This window comes from Ruditapes philippinarum, unplaced genomic scaffold (assembly GCF_026571515.1).
Source record: "Ruditapes philippinarum isolate M1 unplaced genomic scaffold, ASM2657151v2 ctg1507_1_1_1_1, whole genome shotgun sequence".
Classification (NCBI taxonomy): Eukaryota; Metazoa; Mollusca; class Bivalvia; order Venerida; family Veneridae; genus Ruditapes; species Ruditapes philippinarum.
In genome coordinates, this window is record NW_026859479.1 from 45,296 (window position 1) to 62,313 (window position 17,018).

The 17,018-nt window shown below is 32.4% G+C and overlaps 1 protein-coding gene across 11 annotated transcripts in view; it reads left to right on the top strand.

Annotated features, from left to right (window-relative positions):
• Window positions 1-17,018, top strand: part of LOC132756645 (LITAF domain-containing protein-like) — a 44,858-nt gene that overhangs the window by 14,214 nt on the left and 13,626 nt on the right. For 5 of the 11 annotated variants that reach the window (XM_060747772.1, XM_060747773.1, XM_060747776.1 and 2 more), the window contains one exon: window positions 8,916-10,219. The exons of the other annotated variants lie outside the window; for them this stretch is intronic. In XM_060747772.1, the coding sequence (XP_060603755.1) occupies window positions 8,916-9,024 (109 nt within the window). In that variant the 3' untranslated portion in view covers window positions 9,025-10,219. Of the gene's footprint in view, window positions 1-8,915; window positions 10,220-17,018 lie in introns of those variants that run through there. 11 annotated transcript variants of the gene reach the window in all.

Here is a 17,018-nt window from a genome sequence, read left to right on the forward strand (position 1 = left end):
TTGTAGGTAAAAATGCCTATAAGATCAATAAGTTAAGAACCCTTAGGCCTAGGAACTTCAAACTTGGTATGGTGATTGGTCATGACCAGCAGATGACCCCTATTGAGTTTTGGGTCAAGGGATCAAAGGTCAAGGTCACATTGACCTTGTAAGTAAAAACTGTTTCTGATCAATAACTTAAGAACGCTTAGGCCTAGGAACTTCAAACTTGGTATGGTGATTTGTCATGACCAGCAGATTACCCCTATTGATTTTGGGATCAAAGGGTCAAAGGTCAAGGTCACATTGACCTTGTAAGTAAAAACGGTTTCTGATCAATAACTTAAGAATGCTTAGGCTTAGGAACTTCAAACTTGGCATTGTGATTGGTCATGACCAGCAGATGACCCCTATTGATTTTGGGGTCAAAGGTCAAGGTCACATTGACCTTGTATGTTAAAACAGTTTCCGATAAATAATAAAAAAACCCTTAGGCCTAGGAACTTCAAACTTGGCATGGTGATTGGTCATTACCAGCAGATGACCCCTATTGATTTTGGGGTCAAGGGGTCAAAGGTCAAGGTCACATTGACGTTGTAGGTAAAAACGGTCAATTAACTAAAACCGCTTAGGCCTAGGAACTTCAAACTTTGTATGATGATTGGTCGTGACCAGCAGATGACCACTATTGAGTTTTGGGTCAAGGGGTCAAAGGTCAAGGTTATGACCTGTAGATACTTGATAACCCTTATTAATTGTTTGATCACTGGGTCAGCAGTCATGCATAATAACCTTATCACATGACTAATGGGCTGCTGATAGGGGGCATACAAGTTTTACAAACATATCTTGTTCTTATGTGATGTCAGATCTGTCTTCCAATAAATGTCAGCAAAATATTACTCATAGCAACATAAGTCCTAGCTGTGATAATGTAGAAAAAGCCAATACTTTGACTATTATAATATCCATATATGATATGGACACACGGTTGTATCTATTTATTACACAGCATAGAACTAATGCAATATGGTATAATTGATTATAACGTGACATTTACGATGATTTCCTGGTTACAAAATATATACATTTAGATATCATAGTTTCACGAGAGCTTGTAATAATTTGTGTGAGATAAGGCACTGCTGCAAGAATAGTTATATCAATCAATAAATCAATCAATCTTTTATTCACCTACTAGTATTAGCATACATATGCCTTTGGCCATTTACATATGTATTTTAAGATTTAAGAATAGTGACTTTATCACATTAATTTACTTTCTTTTCTAGGACTAATTATCCAACAGTCTGATCTATCAATTATGCACTAATTTATATTTGAAGAGATATGGTTTTTTATTCACCATAAAGTTCCAGATGTAAATATGTAGTTACTGCCCAAGTTGATGAGATTTGCAAAGAACAAGTTGTTTCAAGGGTCCTTATTGATTTGACTGTACCATAATGTCTTAAATTGGCTTGTCCTTCTTTCGATCTGGACAAAATCTTTCGTAATGTTCAGAGAAAATTTCAAACTATGTACTGACTGAATGGTGTACAGTGCAGACCCTGCTCAGACAGCACAGATGTACCGGGCTGATCTTGGTTTGTACTGGGTAGAATCAGTTGCTGCCAGCAGGATATGGGTTAATGTTACCATCGTCAATCATCATACTATGTTTTATTTCCATAAGCTGCATAATAATATTGATGATATGAGAGAATCAATACAAAATAGATATGAGCCGCGCCATGACAAAACTAATGTACTGCTTTTAGAAACCAGCATGGATCCAGACCAGCCTGCGCATCAGCTATATCGCTTACCAACCCTTTTACAAACTGATAGCGAACAGCATGGATCCTATTCAGACTGCGCAGATGCGCAGGCTGGTCTGGATCTATGCTGGTCGCAAACGCACTATGTTGGTTTTGTCGTGACGCGGCTCATATGAATTCATACAAACAGTCTATGTTCAAGTTTCCTTTAGTTGTTTAGTTGGAAGTAAAAAATATGAGATTGTAATATATGATCACGCAATGCTTTTTACAATGATAAAGGAACAATTTATGGCTGCCTTAATTTACCCAAACCTTTCAAATGCCTGTTTTGTTATAAAGAAACCTTGATGTTCATCAGATTAAAACAATAAGAAAGAAAAAGGTTAAAAACTGCCTCTTAAAATTTATACATTTTTACATAAGATTTTTAAGTTATAAGCTATCTTATGAAAAATTATAAGTTATCACATGAAGATGTGTAAGTTATAAGCTTTTACATAATTATAAAGTAAAAGATAAAAGTTATAAGTTTTCATATATACAGATTTATAAATTATAAGCCTTCACATGAAGATTTTATAAGATATAAGCTGTCCCATATTAAGATTTATAAGTTATAAGCTAGAATATGAAGATTTTAAGCTATTAGTTATTACATGAAGCTTTATAAGTAACAAGCTATTATATGAAGATTTTTAAGTTACAAGCTATCACAGAATAGTTAGTAATTGTTATCAAATATTAATAAGCTATCACACAAAACATCACAGAAGTGTAAAAGCAATTCAAAATACACAGAATATGTTAATGCATGCTGTAGTGTGATTGAACATGTGCCTATTAAATTAGGAAAAAAGTTTTGCTTTAAAATTTGCTTTTAATTTTGTGGTTTATGATATACTGTGCAGTGTTTGTTTTAGAATATTATAAGTTTAAGTTTGCTTTGTGTAAATATAAGTTTCCATGCTGATGTCAATTAGAGGGATCGGTTATTGATAGAAGTTTTAAAGTCCCATGGCCAGAATAATTATGATACTTTATGAGTTTGAGGTCAATAGGTCAAGGTCACCATAGCCTTAACTACTAAAGTTTGTTGACCAAAAACTGGAAAACTCTTGCCTACAGTCTTAAAATTTAGAGTCATGAAAGTTTTGTGGTCCCTATTAATTTGTTACATTTTGTGTAAATTTCATTGTCTTACCAATTACTTGAGAAGTAATGAGCCTTAGTTTGTAGGGAACATTGTAGGGACGTTGTTCACATCCTGTGGAAGTCCCCTATTGATATTATGATCATTAGGTCAAGGTCACAGTGACACAATATTTATGTCATCAAGAACATAATTCCTCAGTAACAGGTTTGTAAAACTTATTAGTTATAATACTATTCTCAATTAAAGTACCTATGAAAATAACACTTAATATAATAGAATTTGCATATTAAGTATGTAAATACATATATACCTCTGTGACAGCGAATGAAGTTGATGCAAAAATTCTCCTCAGCATATACTTCAATTTTTATAAACATTTCAAGTACTTAAAACAGAATGCATCATAGCATGTTATTTGGCTTCACAATGCTCTTATATACAACAATATGCAGGCATGTTTTTTTTTCTTTTTGGCTTTTCTTTGTCAGTACAATCATATTCTTCATTATCAAAGCTGAAGCTATCATACATGTACTTGGTCACTTCTTAGTTCTAAATGTTATTGCTGTTTTGTTGTATGTAGTTTTTTTTTTTGTCAATATTTCAAACAAAATAAGATACGGGAAAAAAGAAATGGCCATAAGTAATTCTGAGAAATACCTGCCAAGGATATTGATCTTTATAGCTTCAATAGCATTCCAGTATATTATATCTTTCCTCAATGTATGAAGAAATTTGAACATTTTAACCAGGAATCATGTCACACATGTTTACATTAAATTTAAATGATCAATATCAAAAACCCGGGCGTTCAAGTTTGAGCCAATATAGTTAAGTAGTTCAGCATCACTCTTGGCACCTTTTTTGTACTTTAAATAATGGAAGTAGCTTTTAACAGAAAGTCTTCCACCACTTTCAAACCTGGAAGTGTGCCATATGATATAAAACAATGTCTCTATGTCTTAAAACCCAAACAAATTATCTCTATGACTTAAAACCCAAACAAATTTGAAAAAGTTTAGCTGTGAGAAAAGGGGAATATTGTAATCAAAAGAGTGTCTTTGTAATAAAGTAACTAGGTCCACAATTACGTACTGATATATTATACTTATCAGTTTATGTATATTCTTTGTCATCATGTAAACAAAACAAGAATGTCATGTGACACTTCAAACATTTTCTCTTTACTTCTACATGCCTTGATAAAAGTATATAAAAGATAACATGGCTACATAAGGCAGTGATTTTTATTATATGCTCATTGGTATTGATTTATTGAGGAAGTTAAGTCTATAATATCTGGATTGATATGGTTGTTTCCTTTATGCAGCATGTTTTTTCTAGAAATATGATTTTTGTTGGCTATACTATGTCTGATGCTGTAATATCTCCAACAGTGGTGCTTCAAATGAACCCTGTCAGACTTAAGCCGTTGTTTCCTTAAGCAAGAAACTACACACATTGCTCAGTACTGGTTGGTTTACCAGGAATGTATTCCAGAGTGTGTTTATAAGTTTATACTATATAGCTACATACACAATCAAACTCAAATGAATTCTATATTTATAATTGAACGAACATCTAGTTATTACTGATAAAACAATCAATCAGCACTTGCAAGGTATCTGCCCATCCCTATATTACTGGTACAAAAATCTCATACTTAGTGTAAATATAAACTTCTGAATATATGTAAATATACACAATGTGTAGATATCATGTTTAAATCTATATGACTTGTCGAGTTTATATCTTAACTGATGTAATATGAAACCTACATTTAAAATCACTTGGCTTGAAATATTAAGTTTTGCCTTGTTAGTGGTGTCTATATATAGACTTGTTATGATTTTTACACAAGCATTGTATTAAACATACACCTTTATTAAGCTACCCATTTAAAAGCTAGCAGGAGACTACTATAACCACTTTATTCTCAAAGTTTACTTCTTAAATTTTAGCTTAAGTTAATCAGATTCATCCCATAAATCAACAAAGGCAGTTCAAAAACTAGGGCAACACTATGTACACATTTGAGCATGTTTAATCACATTAGTAGATAATGAGAGAAAAAAATATTTCTTCCCAGTATTGTAGGTGCTTTACCTGAGAGTATATTTCTTAAACCTTCGTCAGCTTGTTGTGTAATAGACATTTTAAACTGTATCACAGAGAAACAAAATCTCCATATCAGGTGTGTGGGTGATTATCTATAAATGAAAATGTGTGCTAGCTATTTGTCATGACCTTTTGATAACATACCTTTTGGTAAAAAAGGAATGTACATTTAAAGTAATTGTTTACTCTATTTGATAGCTTAGAGTGTTCCAGTTTCACCTTGTTTGGTTAAGATAAAATGATAACTGAAATATTATGCTGGGATACCCTTTATGACACAGTCGTGTAGTTGAATATTTATCTTTAATAGATGAAAATCTTTTCTGTTATTTGAGAAATGCTGTCAAGCATTTGTTCCATTTATATACATGTACTACTCAAAACATTTGCTGCAAGTCTAGCATACTTTTATATAAGGAAATGCTAGCTTATCTAAAGGTTAAATATCTCCATGTTAAAGTATAGATGTTTTAAATTATGAAGTTTCATGCTTATTAGCATATTCACAGACTGAACAGCATGTACCTCAAAATGATGTTGAATTGTTCAAACAGACATCTGGGGTTTTTCAACAGACATTTAAACAGACATCTGGGCCATATGGGGTCTTCAAACTGGACATATGGCCCCGTGTTCACAAAGAAAAGATTAGGATCAGGTGATCCTGATTTTATTTTCTTTGTTTTATAAAACTAAAATTGATTGTTTTATGCTAGAATAAAATGGTACATATTCGAATTGTAAATAATTGCTTATTTGCAAAGAAACCAACCTATTTTGGGATAAAATCAACTAATAACAAAACAAATACAAAAATAATCGGATCAAAATGAGGATCAATTTTAGGATCAAGATCAAAATTTGGATCAACTGTAAAATGCCCATTTCTTGTAAAAATAACAATAAATTTATTCTAAACTTTCATAAACATGCTATTTTAAGTCCAGTTTTATCAATTTAATATGGAATATTTAATCTATGAGGATAAATAATGGAGAATATTTGAGGTTTTAAATTTGATCCTGATCTTGATCCTGATCCTTAAATCTTTGTGAACACGGGGCATGGGGTCTCCTAAACAGACATCTTTGGTTTTCCGAAGAGACATCTGTGGTTTTCAAACAGACATACTAGTAGTATCGGGTCTTCAAATCTGGGGTCTTCACACAGACATCTGGAAAGTTGCAAAAGTGTGACTGAATATCATTTCTGAATTCAAAATAATTCAAACTAGACTCTATATTGTTCGCTGATTATGAGTGTAGTTTTTTGATAAAACTCCTATTGAAATTCCCTGAATTAACAATTACTACACAAATGAAGCAGGATTATGGTTTAGTAACCATCATACATGTGAACTTTTTTTGATGATCAAGTGGGAGATTTTTCTTCAAAAGAGGGAGATTTTAGAATTTGCAATAAACAAAGAAGGAAGTTCTAACAATAAAAAGAGGGAGATTTCTTTAATTTGTGAAAATACCCCTCATTTTAAGAAAAATCTTTGAAAATATGGCTTCAGAAAGTGGAAGTCTCCCGCTTAAAGTGGGAGGGTTCACATGTATGAACCATATTTCATGTTTCATGACTATGAAGTTTATTGTAGGTATATTTTAAAATGACACAGGGTTGTAACTAGAATAGCACAAGGCACATTTGACACTTACTGTAAAGCTGACAAGATTCTTTTTATGTTGATTGTTCCATGTTTCATTTTAGTTAACTTAGTTTTAATGTTGTTTTAGTTTTTTATGCCACCGCAGCATCTGCGATGCGGTGGCATATAGCGATTCACCTGTGTGTGTGTGTGTGTGTGTGTTTGTTTGTGTGTGTGTGTGTTATATAGATTATATAGTGAACTTAAAAAATCTTCTTGTGAAAAACCACTTGTCCAATTTCAACCAAACTTGGCAGGGTTGATCCTTGGGTGAAGGGGTTCCAAAGTTGTTCAAAGAATTTCATTCCATGCAGAAATCTGGTTGCCATGGCAACCAAAAGGAATTATAAGAATAAATTTAAAAAATCTTCTTGTAAAGACCCAAAAGGCCTAGAGCTTAGATATTTTGCATAAGGCATTGTCTGGTAGACCTCTACCAAGATTGTTCAAATTATAGCCCTAGGGTCAAAATCAGCCCCGCCCCGTGGCAACCAAAAGGAATTATAAGAATAAATTTAAAAAATCTTCTTGTAAAGACCCAAAAGGCCTAGAGCTTAGATATTTTGCATAAGGCATTGTCTGGTAGACCTCTACCAAGATTGTTCAAATTATAGCCCTGGGGTCAAAATCGGCCCCGCCCCGGGGGTCATTGATTTTCACTATATGTACATATAGTAAAAACTTAAAATACCTTCTTGTAAAGACCCAAAAGGCCTAGAGCTTAGATATTTTGCATAAGGCATTGTCTGGTAGACCTCTACCAAGATTGTTCAAATTATAGCCCTGGGGTCAAAATCGGCCCCGCCCCGGGGGTCATTGATTTTCACTATATGTACATATAGTAAAAACTTAAAATACCTTCTTGTAAAGACCCAAAAGGCCTAGAGCTTAGATATTTTGCATAAGGCATTGTCTGGTAGACCTCTACCAAGATTGTTCAAATTATAGCCCTTGGGTCAAAATCGGCCCCGCCCCGGGGTCATTGCTTTTCACTATATGTACATATAGTAAAAACTTAAAATACCTTCTTCCAAAGACCCAAAAGGCCTAGAGCTTAGGTATTTTGCAGAAGGCATTGTCTGGTAGACCTCTACCCAGACTATTCAAATTATAGCCCTGGGGTCAAAATCGGCCCGCCGGGGGGTCATTAGTTTTCCTTATATGTATCTTAAATATATACTTATAGTAAAAAATCTTATTGTCTTTATTAGAGCTTAAATATTTTTTTAAATGATATCATCTATAGGAACTCTACCAAAGTTGTTCAAATTTTGCCTCTAGTGTCAAAAATTAGCCCCGCCCAGGGGGCCATAGGCTTTCCTTATATGTATATATATATACATATATATATATAGTAAAAAAATAAAAAAAATATATTTTTATCTGAAGGTACAAGGCATAGAGCTTCGATGTTTGCTATATAATATCATCTATAGGTCCTCTTCCAAAGTTGTTCAAATTATTCCCCTGGTGTCAAAATTGGCCCTGCCCGGGGGCAGTGATTCTCATTATGTACACATAGTAAAAACAGAAAATAAAAAAAATGTTTTCTGAATGGGAGAAAGCTACAGCTTAGATATTTGACTTGAAATGTTGTTCGGTGGACCTGTATCAAGATTGTTTTGAATGAAACCCTTGGGTCCAAAATTTTGCCTTGCCCAAGGGGACAGTGACCTACTTTCTTGTCCTTTGATGTACAGCAATGAAATTTTGACCATGTGCACAGTTTTAGTTGTAAAATTGAATTTTGATATCAGGTGACCTAGATTTTTGATGATGTGACCTACTTTCTTGTCCTTTGATGTACAGCTATGAAATTTGAACCATGTGCACAGATTAAGACGTAAAGTGAACTTTGATTTCAGCTGACCTAGATTTTGACAAAGTGTCTTACTGTTCTTTGATGTAGTCATGAAATTTAGGCTGTGTGAAATATGACCTTCACCACCAAATTCACTAGACTCGAGTGCATTGATATATTCCTACTCTGATCTTTTATTGAGTTAACAACAGATTTAACCACTAATCTGATAATAAGAATAAGATAGGTCAGGGATCTATGCATTATGACATTCTTCAAAATTGTATAGAAACAAAAAAAAATCTGTTCCAACACTACTATTTAGTGTTGTATTAATGCGGTGGCATAGCATTTTTCTCAAATGCAATCTTGTTTCTATTCAGCAAAAGAAACACATTTTGCATGCTGCCTGTTTTACCTTTTCAGATGCTGGATTGGTTGCTGCTTGATTCCATTCTGTATGGATGCCTGCAAGGACGTCGTACATCAGTGTCCAAACTGTCACCAGCAGTGTGGCCGTTACAACCGCATGTAACATACAGCGCGCACACATGGCAGAATGCTTCTACAAATCCATGCAAAGTTTCAGTATCACACACAAATGTGATGCATGTGTTACAAAAATATATATATTCATACTATCAGACTTATTATCAAATGCTTTAAATAAATAAAAGAAATGTGTACAGTAAAAATGCCATGTGATACCAAAATATAACGCTGTTTTTATTTTTATTTTTACTTAAGAATACTTATTGTTATTAACTTACAGGACATATTTTTTCATATTAATCTTAACTGCGATCATAAGATAAAAGAGAAGAAAAAAACAAGTTGTAATCATGTGTTTTAATGACATCATTATTTCCTATATTTTCTATTTTTTTATGTGTCCATGTATTGTTTTATCATAGATTTTCTTATTCACACCCAGTATATAGCAAAGAGCATGAACAGACTGTGCTTCTTGTAATATCTGTACATTTCTATTCTTTTTTCTTAGTTTTTGGACCAGTCTAAATTTGAATCATCACTTTTGATATAGTATTTTAGAAAACTTTTATGCATGCTTTTAAAAATCATGACATACATGTATTTTAAACTTCTGTGTTGTTCAAATCTTTTACTCATGTGATAGATATAATATTATGGCTGAACCTTAAATCAGATTTTATCCAAGAAATGCAAATTTTTTACTAATATTAATTCAAAAAGAAATAATGTTAGTTCTTAAAATTAAGATATTGTGCATTTTTTTCTGGAAAAAAGTCAACTTGGCTTACTTCTGTATTAAATTTAAAAGAAACCATGCGTGTAAACTTGACTAAATTTCTTGCCGCTGGCTTAATAATGGGGGTAAATGGCAGTCTTAACTTATAAAACTTACTATAATCTGTGATAAATGTTGTGAAAACAAGATATTAAAAACACTTTGATGCCTTATGTAATTTAGTTCATTTGTTTATATGTTTATCTTGAGATACAAATCAGAAACATAATGTGTAATTATAAAAATCATTGTAAAAATAATAATAATGCTTCAATTTTTTAATTCAATGACAAAAATGAAGTAATTTAAAATAAATCTGAATGAAACTACTTTTTTAGTTTGATCTTTACATCAAAAATTGCTTTTAAAAAATTTGATTTGTTTTAATTTTATTTTTACTTTAAATCCAATGTTCTCTTTGTTTTATTCATCTAGAAATAAAATTTCTCTCTTTTATAAACTTCTTTATTGTTTTGTATGATATTGTTAAGTCATCCAGTTAGGACCAGCAGGGATATTGACTTTCCTGTTCCACCAGCTAACATCCAGGATGCCCAGTATCTCTATTCTAATAAGCCTCGACATTATTGGCTGTTAATTTCTAGTATTGACTCATTAAGGTTACTTAACCATTAACCTACTTCAACTGAGAGTGGTCAGTCGTTGCTATCATTATAGAGCCAGACCAAGCAGCACATCCCCTGCAGTCTGACTTGGCTATGTACTGTTTTTATGCCCCCGCAATATAATGGCTGGGTCATTTAGTGTTACCCTATTCCATCCCGTCATTCTGTCATTCCGTCATCATCAGTTTCCGTTCATTATCTTAGTAACTGTTGCACACATTCAACTCAAATTTGACATATGGATATGTCATGAGAAAATACAGGTCAAGTTCGAATTTGGTCATGGTTCAATGATTTTTGGCAGAGTTATGCCCCTTTTACTTTGAAAATAATATGAAATTTTCAGTTTCCGTTCATTATCCCCCCAACGGTATTACACATTCAACTCAAACTTGACATATGGATGCATCAAAGAAATGCGCAGTTCAAATTTGAATTTGGTCATGGTTTGGTGATTTTTGGCAGAGTTATGCCCCTTTAACTTTGAAAAAAAAAGGAAATTTTCAGTTCCCATTCATTATCTTTCCAACAGTTGTACAATTTCAACATAAATAAAAGATTTGGATATGTCATAAGAATGCATTGGTCAACTCCGAATTTGGTTGTGGTTCAATGATTTTGGACAAAGTTATCTTTCTTGAATGTTGGAAAAATTTTGAATTTTCAGTTTCAGCACTCATACTTTTGTGGAAATGTATGTAGCCATTATTTTGGCTACAAATATGCAATATGCAATTTACAAAAGGTTAACACTGAATAATACTGAACTTTGTATAAAAATGGTTTGTGTTAACATTGACAAGTTTTAAGGGCTTTGAACTTAAAATGAAAAAAAAAAAATTTGTGCAAACAAATTTGGAACTAAATATTATCTGAAATTTTGGCTGCATGCGGGGGCATCCGTGGCGTGACAACCCATTTCTAGTTTGTTCAATTTTTATGCCCCTATTAAGTAAGAACATCCTGTAATGGGATTGGTTAGTATGTCTGTATACCTCTTTCTTGTCTAATCATTGACACGAGGAGAAAAAAGCTGTGATTAGATTAAGTTGGTAAGGACATTGCCCTTGGTCTGTAGAAAACTTCTATTGATTTTGCGGTCAATATGTTAAAGGTCACTGTGTTCTTGATCACATAAAGCTTGTCTGACCAATAACTGAAGATCGCTTTGGCTTACCGTCCTTAGATTTGGTATCGAGGTAGGTCATGGCTAGTAGATGACCCCTATAGATTTAGATGTCAAAGGTCGTGGAAAATATGGCTTTGACCACTAAAATCTTGCCTGACCATTTACTAGAGAACACTGACATATACTGTAAAATCATTATTATTCAGGGGGCACGTATTTTCGTGGTTTTCGTGGGTAGGTCAATCCACGAATTTAAAATCCAACGAAATTTTATCCCAACAAATACTTCTTGCCATGTCTCTATTCTATAAATTACAAACATGCATCGGCGCTTTTCCGCCGATTTTTGTGTAATGAATGCCCAAAGGCAAGGATTAAATCTATTTACAAGCGCTGTGTGATACTTAAAGATATGTACATGCGGTTAGTAAAATGCGAGGCGATTAAGTGTAAGATTACTTTGCATAAGGTTATTCATTTCATTTTTTTACAAGAAATTGAAAATCCACGAATTTAAGAACCCACGAAAATGCCAGTTTTAATAAAACCACGAAATTTCATGCCCACGAATATAAGTGAATTCGCAGTAGTCTGCAGATTGGCTGTGTCTAGTAGACAGTCCCTATTGATTTTGAGGTCATTAAGGTCAATGTCACAATCGCACATTAAAATCCTTGTCCTATCAATCAGTTATAATTTAGTAGGGCGCCTTTGGCCAGGAAATGATATTTAATGAATTTAAGGTAATTGGGTCAAAGTTCACTGTGGCACTTAATTCTTCTGTAAGGATATCATCCATGACCTGTAGGGGACCCCTGGTCATAGATCAAGGTCAAATTTACACATGAATTACTTGTCTAAACACCACAATCATATGAATTGTAATACATATTAGTTCTAATTCTGTTATTACAAAATGTGATACATATATATCACTATAATTATAGCACTTGACTTATGAAATATGTATGATAAGTATGTAAATAAGCCACTGCTAGTTTGTTGACAGCAAATGATGTGTGGGTGTAAGTGTCCTATTATCCTAATTCTAGTTGAAATCCCTACAACCTTCTTTAGCTGGGCTAATTCAGTACAAATGAAAAATGTATATTTCGAAATTCAAAGCAGGAAAAGTTTTTAGAATTACCAACATGTAAAAGGTTAACTGTTAAAAGGTCAAAGACATTGGTGCCACAAATGTATTTTATTTAGTTTGAATTATGTCTGAACTACGCCTTGATCTGGTCCAGTTGTAATTTTCTTCGGTTACATGATGACTAAATCAAATTCTAACACTATCGGAAATTTTCCTATATAGACAAAGAAGGCCGGATGCGTGCATTATTCTACAACAATGCACTCGCCGTTCTTATTATCTCCCTGTGTATTTTCACATTGAGGGCGCCATTTTGTTTAAAAAAATCTGATAAACAAAAACAATTTTTTTCGAATTTGTTGTGAAAACTATCTAGAATGAAAGAAAATGGTCTAACTAAGAAAATTAATCCGAACACCAATATCTTTAATTCAGTCGTTAACGTTGTACAGGCGTTTAAAGTGTTGTTTACGTGACGTCACAATGTAGCGCCAAACAGCACGTGCAAAACAATCAAATCAAGTACGCTATTTTGATGTTGCAAATGAGTTCAGTTTTACATTTATTTCACTTTTAATAATTTGTATTTCGCTTGAAAAATTATAGAGTGAAATAAAATAAACAAAAAAGTTTTATCAACGTTTTCAAAATTCGTTATTCTCAAAATGTTTCTACACACGGTAGATTAAACGACAGTTTTTTCAGCCCACTGGAACAGCCTTTAAAGAACGTTTCTATTGGAAACTCCGAGACGAAAACAAATTAAACCACCAAACATAAAGTCCAGCTTTAAAATAATAATTATATTTTTCTTGACGTGTTAGAATGGAAATAGATATTAATTCTTCGTGCATTATTGTATAATAATAATGCACGGTTTTCGTTCAAATGCTTTGTAATTAATCACTCAGGCCTATCGGCCTTCGTGATTATATTACTACGCATTTGAACTCAAACCGTGCATTATTCTACAACAATGCACTCAGAATTGATATCTATTTCCTAAATAAAATCGTGAAAGCTCACAAGAGGATTGAGTAAAAAAAAACATTTACAGATTACAAATTGGAGATTTTGTCTGTGTAAACCTCTTATAGCAGCACACCTCCAGATTCATGCTAATTTTCATGAAAATTTTGAAACAAAGAAAATAATTTTCACATTTCAAACAGCACTTGCAACCTATGTAAATTACCAAAAAGAGGTGAAAATGTGACAAAAATTGCCATTACTGCATTAGTAACACAGTAGAAATATGGTAAAAAATACTGCAAAATCAGTCATAATATGGATATAATTAATTTTATTTTGAATCTTTTTACTTTTCTTAAAATCTGCTTTTTTTCTCAAGTTTGATTTTCTTGAAATATTTTTGCTCATCTGGAGTCATGCAGCTTTCAAGGGGAAACATAGCTGTCTTATTCCTCGTACCTTCTTGGGCCAACTTTTTAGCTTTACTGTTTGAAGAATAGGGAAAGCTATTGTACTCGCCCATGTATGACATCATACTTTGATTAAGGTTTTCTATCTTCACACACTTATTTGACAGCATTAGGAGGTTACTGTCAGGAGGCCCATATTAAACTTTAACATGGATTATGACAGAATCATGACCCTTTTAGAACTTGGAAAATTCTTCATTTCCAGGCTCTTGTTTCACTATTAAGCAATTAGATAGTCGAGACTGCTGTTCTTCTGATTGCTTTCTTGTTATATTTCCAATAATTTTATCTGAGGAGGATTTCTTTTATTTGGATTATGAGCCCAATTTAGTATTGTTCTCTACACATAAAGTTATATCTAATAAAAATTAAACTCTTGAGCAACATCAAATAACTTCTCATAAAACTAGTCATTAGGATAAGATGTCTCTTTGAAGACAGTTATGCTGTATGAAATAATGTAATTACATTTCCTTCAAAATCCATTAAGTCATTATAATGATAATTGATACTTCAAATGTTAATGAAATAGTATGTAATAAAAGTGACTTAAATTACCTAAAATGATGATATACTAGTAGTATAGTTTTTGAGATTTGCTTCAGGAAATGACATTTGAATACTTCAGAAACTTCTGAGTCATCATAGATATGAAGACTTAATTATTTAGTTGTATACTATAGAATAAATGTCAATCAGTGATAAACCACATCTCCATGGTAACAAAACTAGTATTGAGATAAATTGCAGAAAAACTATAAAACCATTGCTGATTTATATATTGACCAAGAGTAAGTTGCTCTTAAGTGTTGCCACTAGTATCTGTAAGGGCCAGGCTTGCGGACACTTCCATGCACTCTGACCAGGCTCTATACTGTTGGCTGAAAAAAATTCAACTTTTCATCTTGATATCCCTATAATTGATAATGGACAGTGTGAAAATTGGAAGGAGGACAAATCCATTTAAGAAATTTAGCAGGTTAAAGATGAAATCAAAATACCTAGTTAAATTATCTGAAGCCATATCTGTGACATTTACTATTGGGGATCTTTAAATATAGTCTTGTTCCCTCATATCAGTAAAAATACTAGCATCTCTTAGTCGAAGGATTGAATTTTAAGTTGTAGTTTTTCTTGACGAGATGAATGCTCATAGCTAAATGTCATTGATAGAGAGTGTAACATTTTCAAAAAGGCCCTTTGTAGAGCAACCACTTCGTCAGAACAAAATAATTATTCCTTCCCAAATAAATTCAAACTTTCTTTAGCAACATCTCTCAGCAGCAGCCAAAATATTTGTCTCCCATAGGGTGTTGTTCAGCTGAAGTTGTACTGTCGTTGGACAAGGCCAGTATATATTTTTCGTTTAAAAAATTTTTTGTGTTGAGAAATCACAAAAGAATAATTTTCCCAGATAATCTGTCAAATACCAAATGAATGCCAGATCAGTTTGGGGGGTTGGAGTAAACTTTTTTGGTCCTCTCAACTTATTAAAAATTTTTTCAATAAAATTATTCCAAGTAATAAACCTGAAAAAATGTTGTAACAAATAAGGGGGCTGTCGAAAAATGTGGTAATTTTTAGAAATAAAGGGACTCGCAGCATTTTTGAGAAAACCCTAAAAAATCTGTTTTCCCGACAAGCTGATTTGTAATAAAGGGGACTTCATTATCTTGATATGATCTTTAAACTGCCAACATGAATTAAATTATTAAAAACAAAACTATAAACAATATTAAGATGCTTCGATAGTTCATAGCGAAAGACATCAATGAGGATTAGGTTGTGTTTTGAAATACAAATTTGATGACATATGTACTAGAATGATTTCACAAAAACTTAACCTTGTGACTGACAATCAGAACCCGTGTGACAATCAGAAGAACTTGCCATCAGGGGACAAATGTAAGTGGGTAAGTTTTAGGAAATTGGTTCTAACATATTTGTTTAAATCACAAATTTATTATCAAACTCAACTGTTTACTAGCTTAACTTTACCATGCCTCTGACTTACATTAATTTATGTTGTGAATTGTGTAATTAATTACCATACATACTTATTGGCATAACCTACATATTCAGAAAATAAATATCTGGAAAAGTAGATAAAAATTATTGCTCTTAATTGTGAAGAATTTAATACAGTTTCTGATGGTTTTTGTTAAAGCTGCATTTCACAATATTTTTTTGTTAAAGCTGCATTTCACAATATTTATATGTGAACTTGTCACCCTCAAATGAAATGTAGGTTATGTTGTAAGAACATAGTAAAGACTTACTGATTTAAAAGGAGAGACTTATGATGCCTCCTTTTAATCAAACAGCTTTTACTTAATATGTTCATAAAATATCTTGGATGAAGTAATTCCTGATCTTTTGAACACAGAATCTACTTATATCCTGTACAATATCATTGCATTTCTGTAAAGCAATTTTTTTTTATACCTTTAAAAGTGTCTTTTAAAACAAACTCATCTTTTTCTTTAAATAATGTCCACATACTTCTATGTAGTTTATGAGGTTTCACTTAAAAAGAATATGTGGACCAGAATTTGATTTCTTAAGATTTAAATGCAGTGTTTAAACTTAAAAGTATGTTAAATTACCTGGAATTACGTCATAAAGGCTTATTACACATGTATGTATCATTATGATGTCTTGTACAGCTGACTATTTGCAGTCTTATTTTTCAGGAAGTTGACTTTTTACTTCAACGTATGTGACATAAACTATTACCGGTATTGAATATCTTCTTAATTTACAGAATTTCCAGGAATATTAGAAAAATAATGATGTGTCAAATGGAAGTGAAATATGCTAGAAAATACCCTGATTGGCTAATTTTATTAATCATGTTTCTATTTTGAGAAACAGGTCATTACATTAATGTATTTCAATGGTTTAACTTGTGTTTACTCGAGCTTATAGTTAAATATATTTACAAATAAATTGAAGTCATGTACATA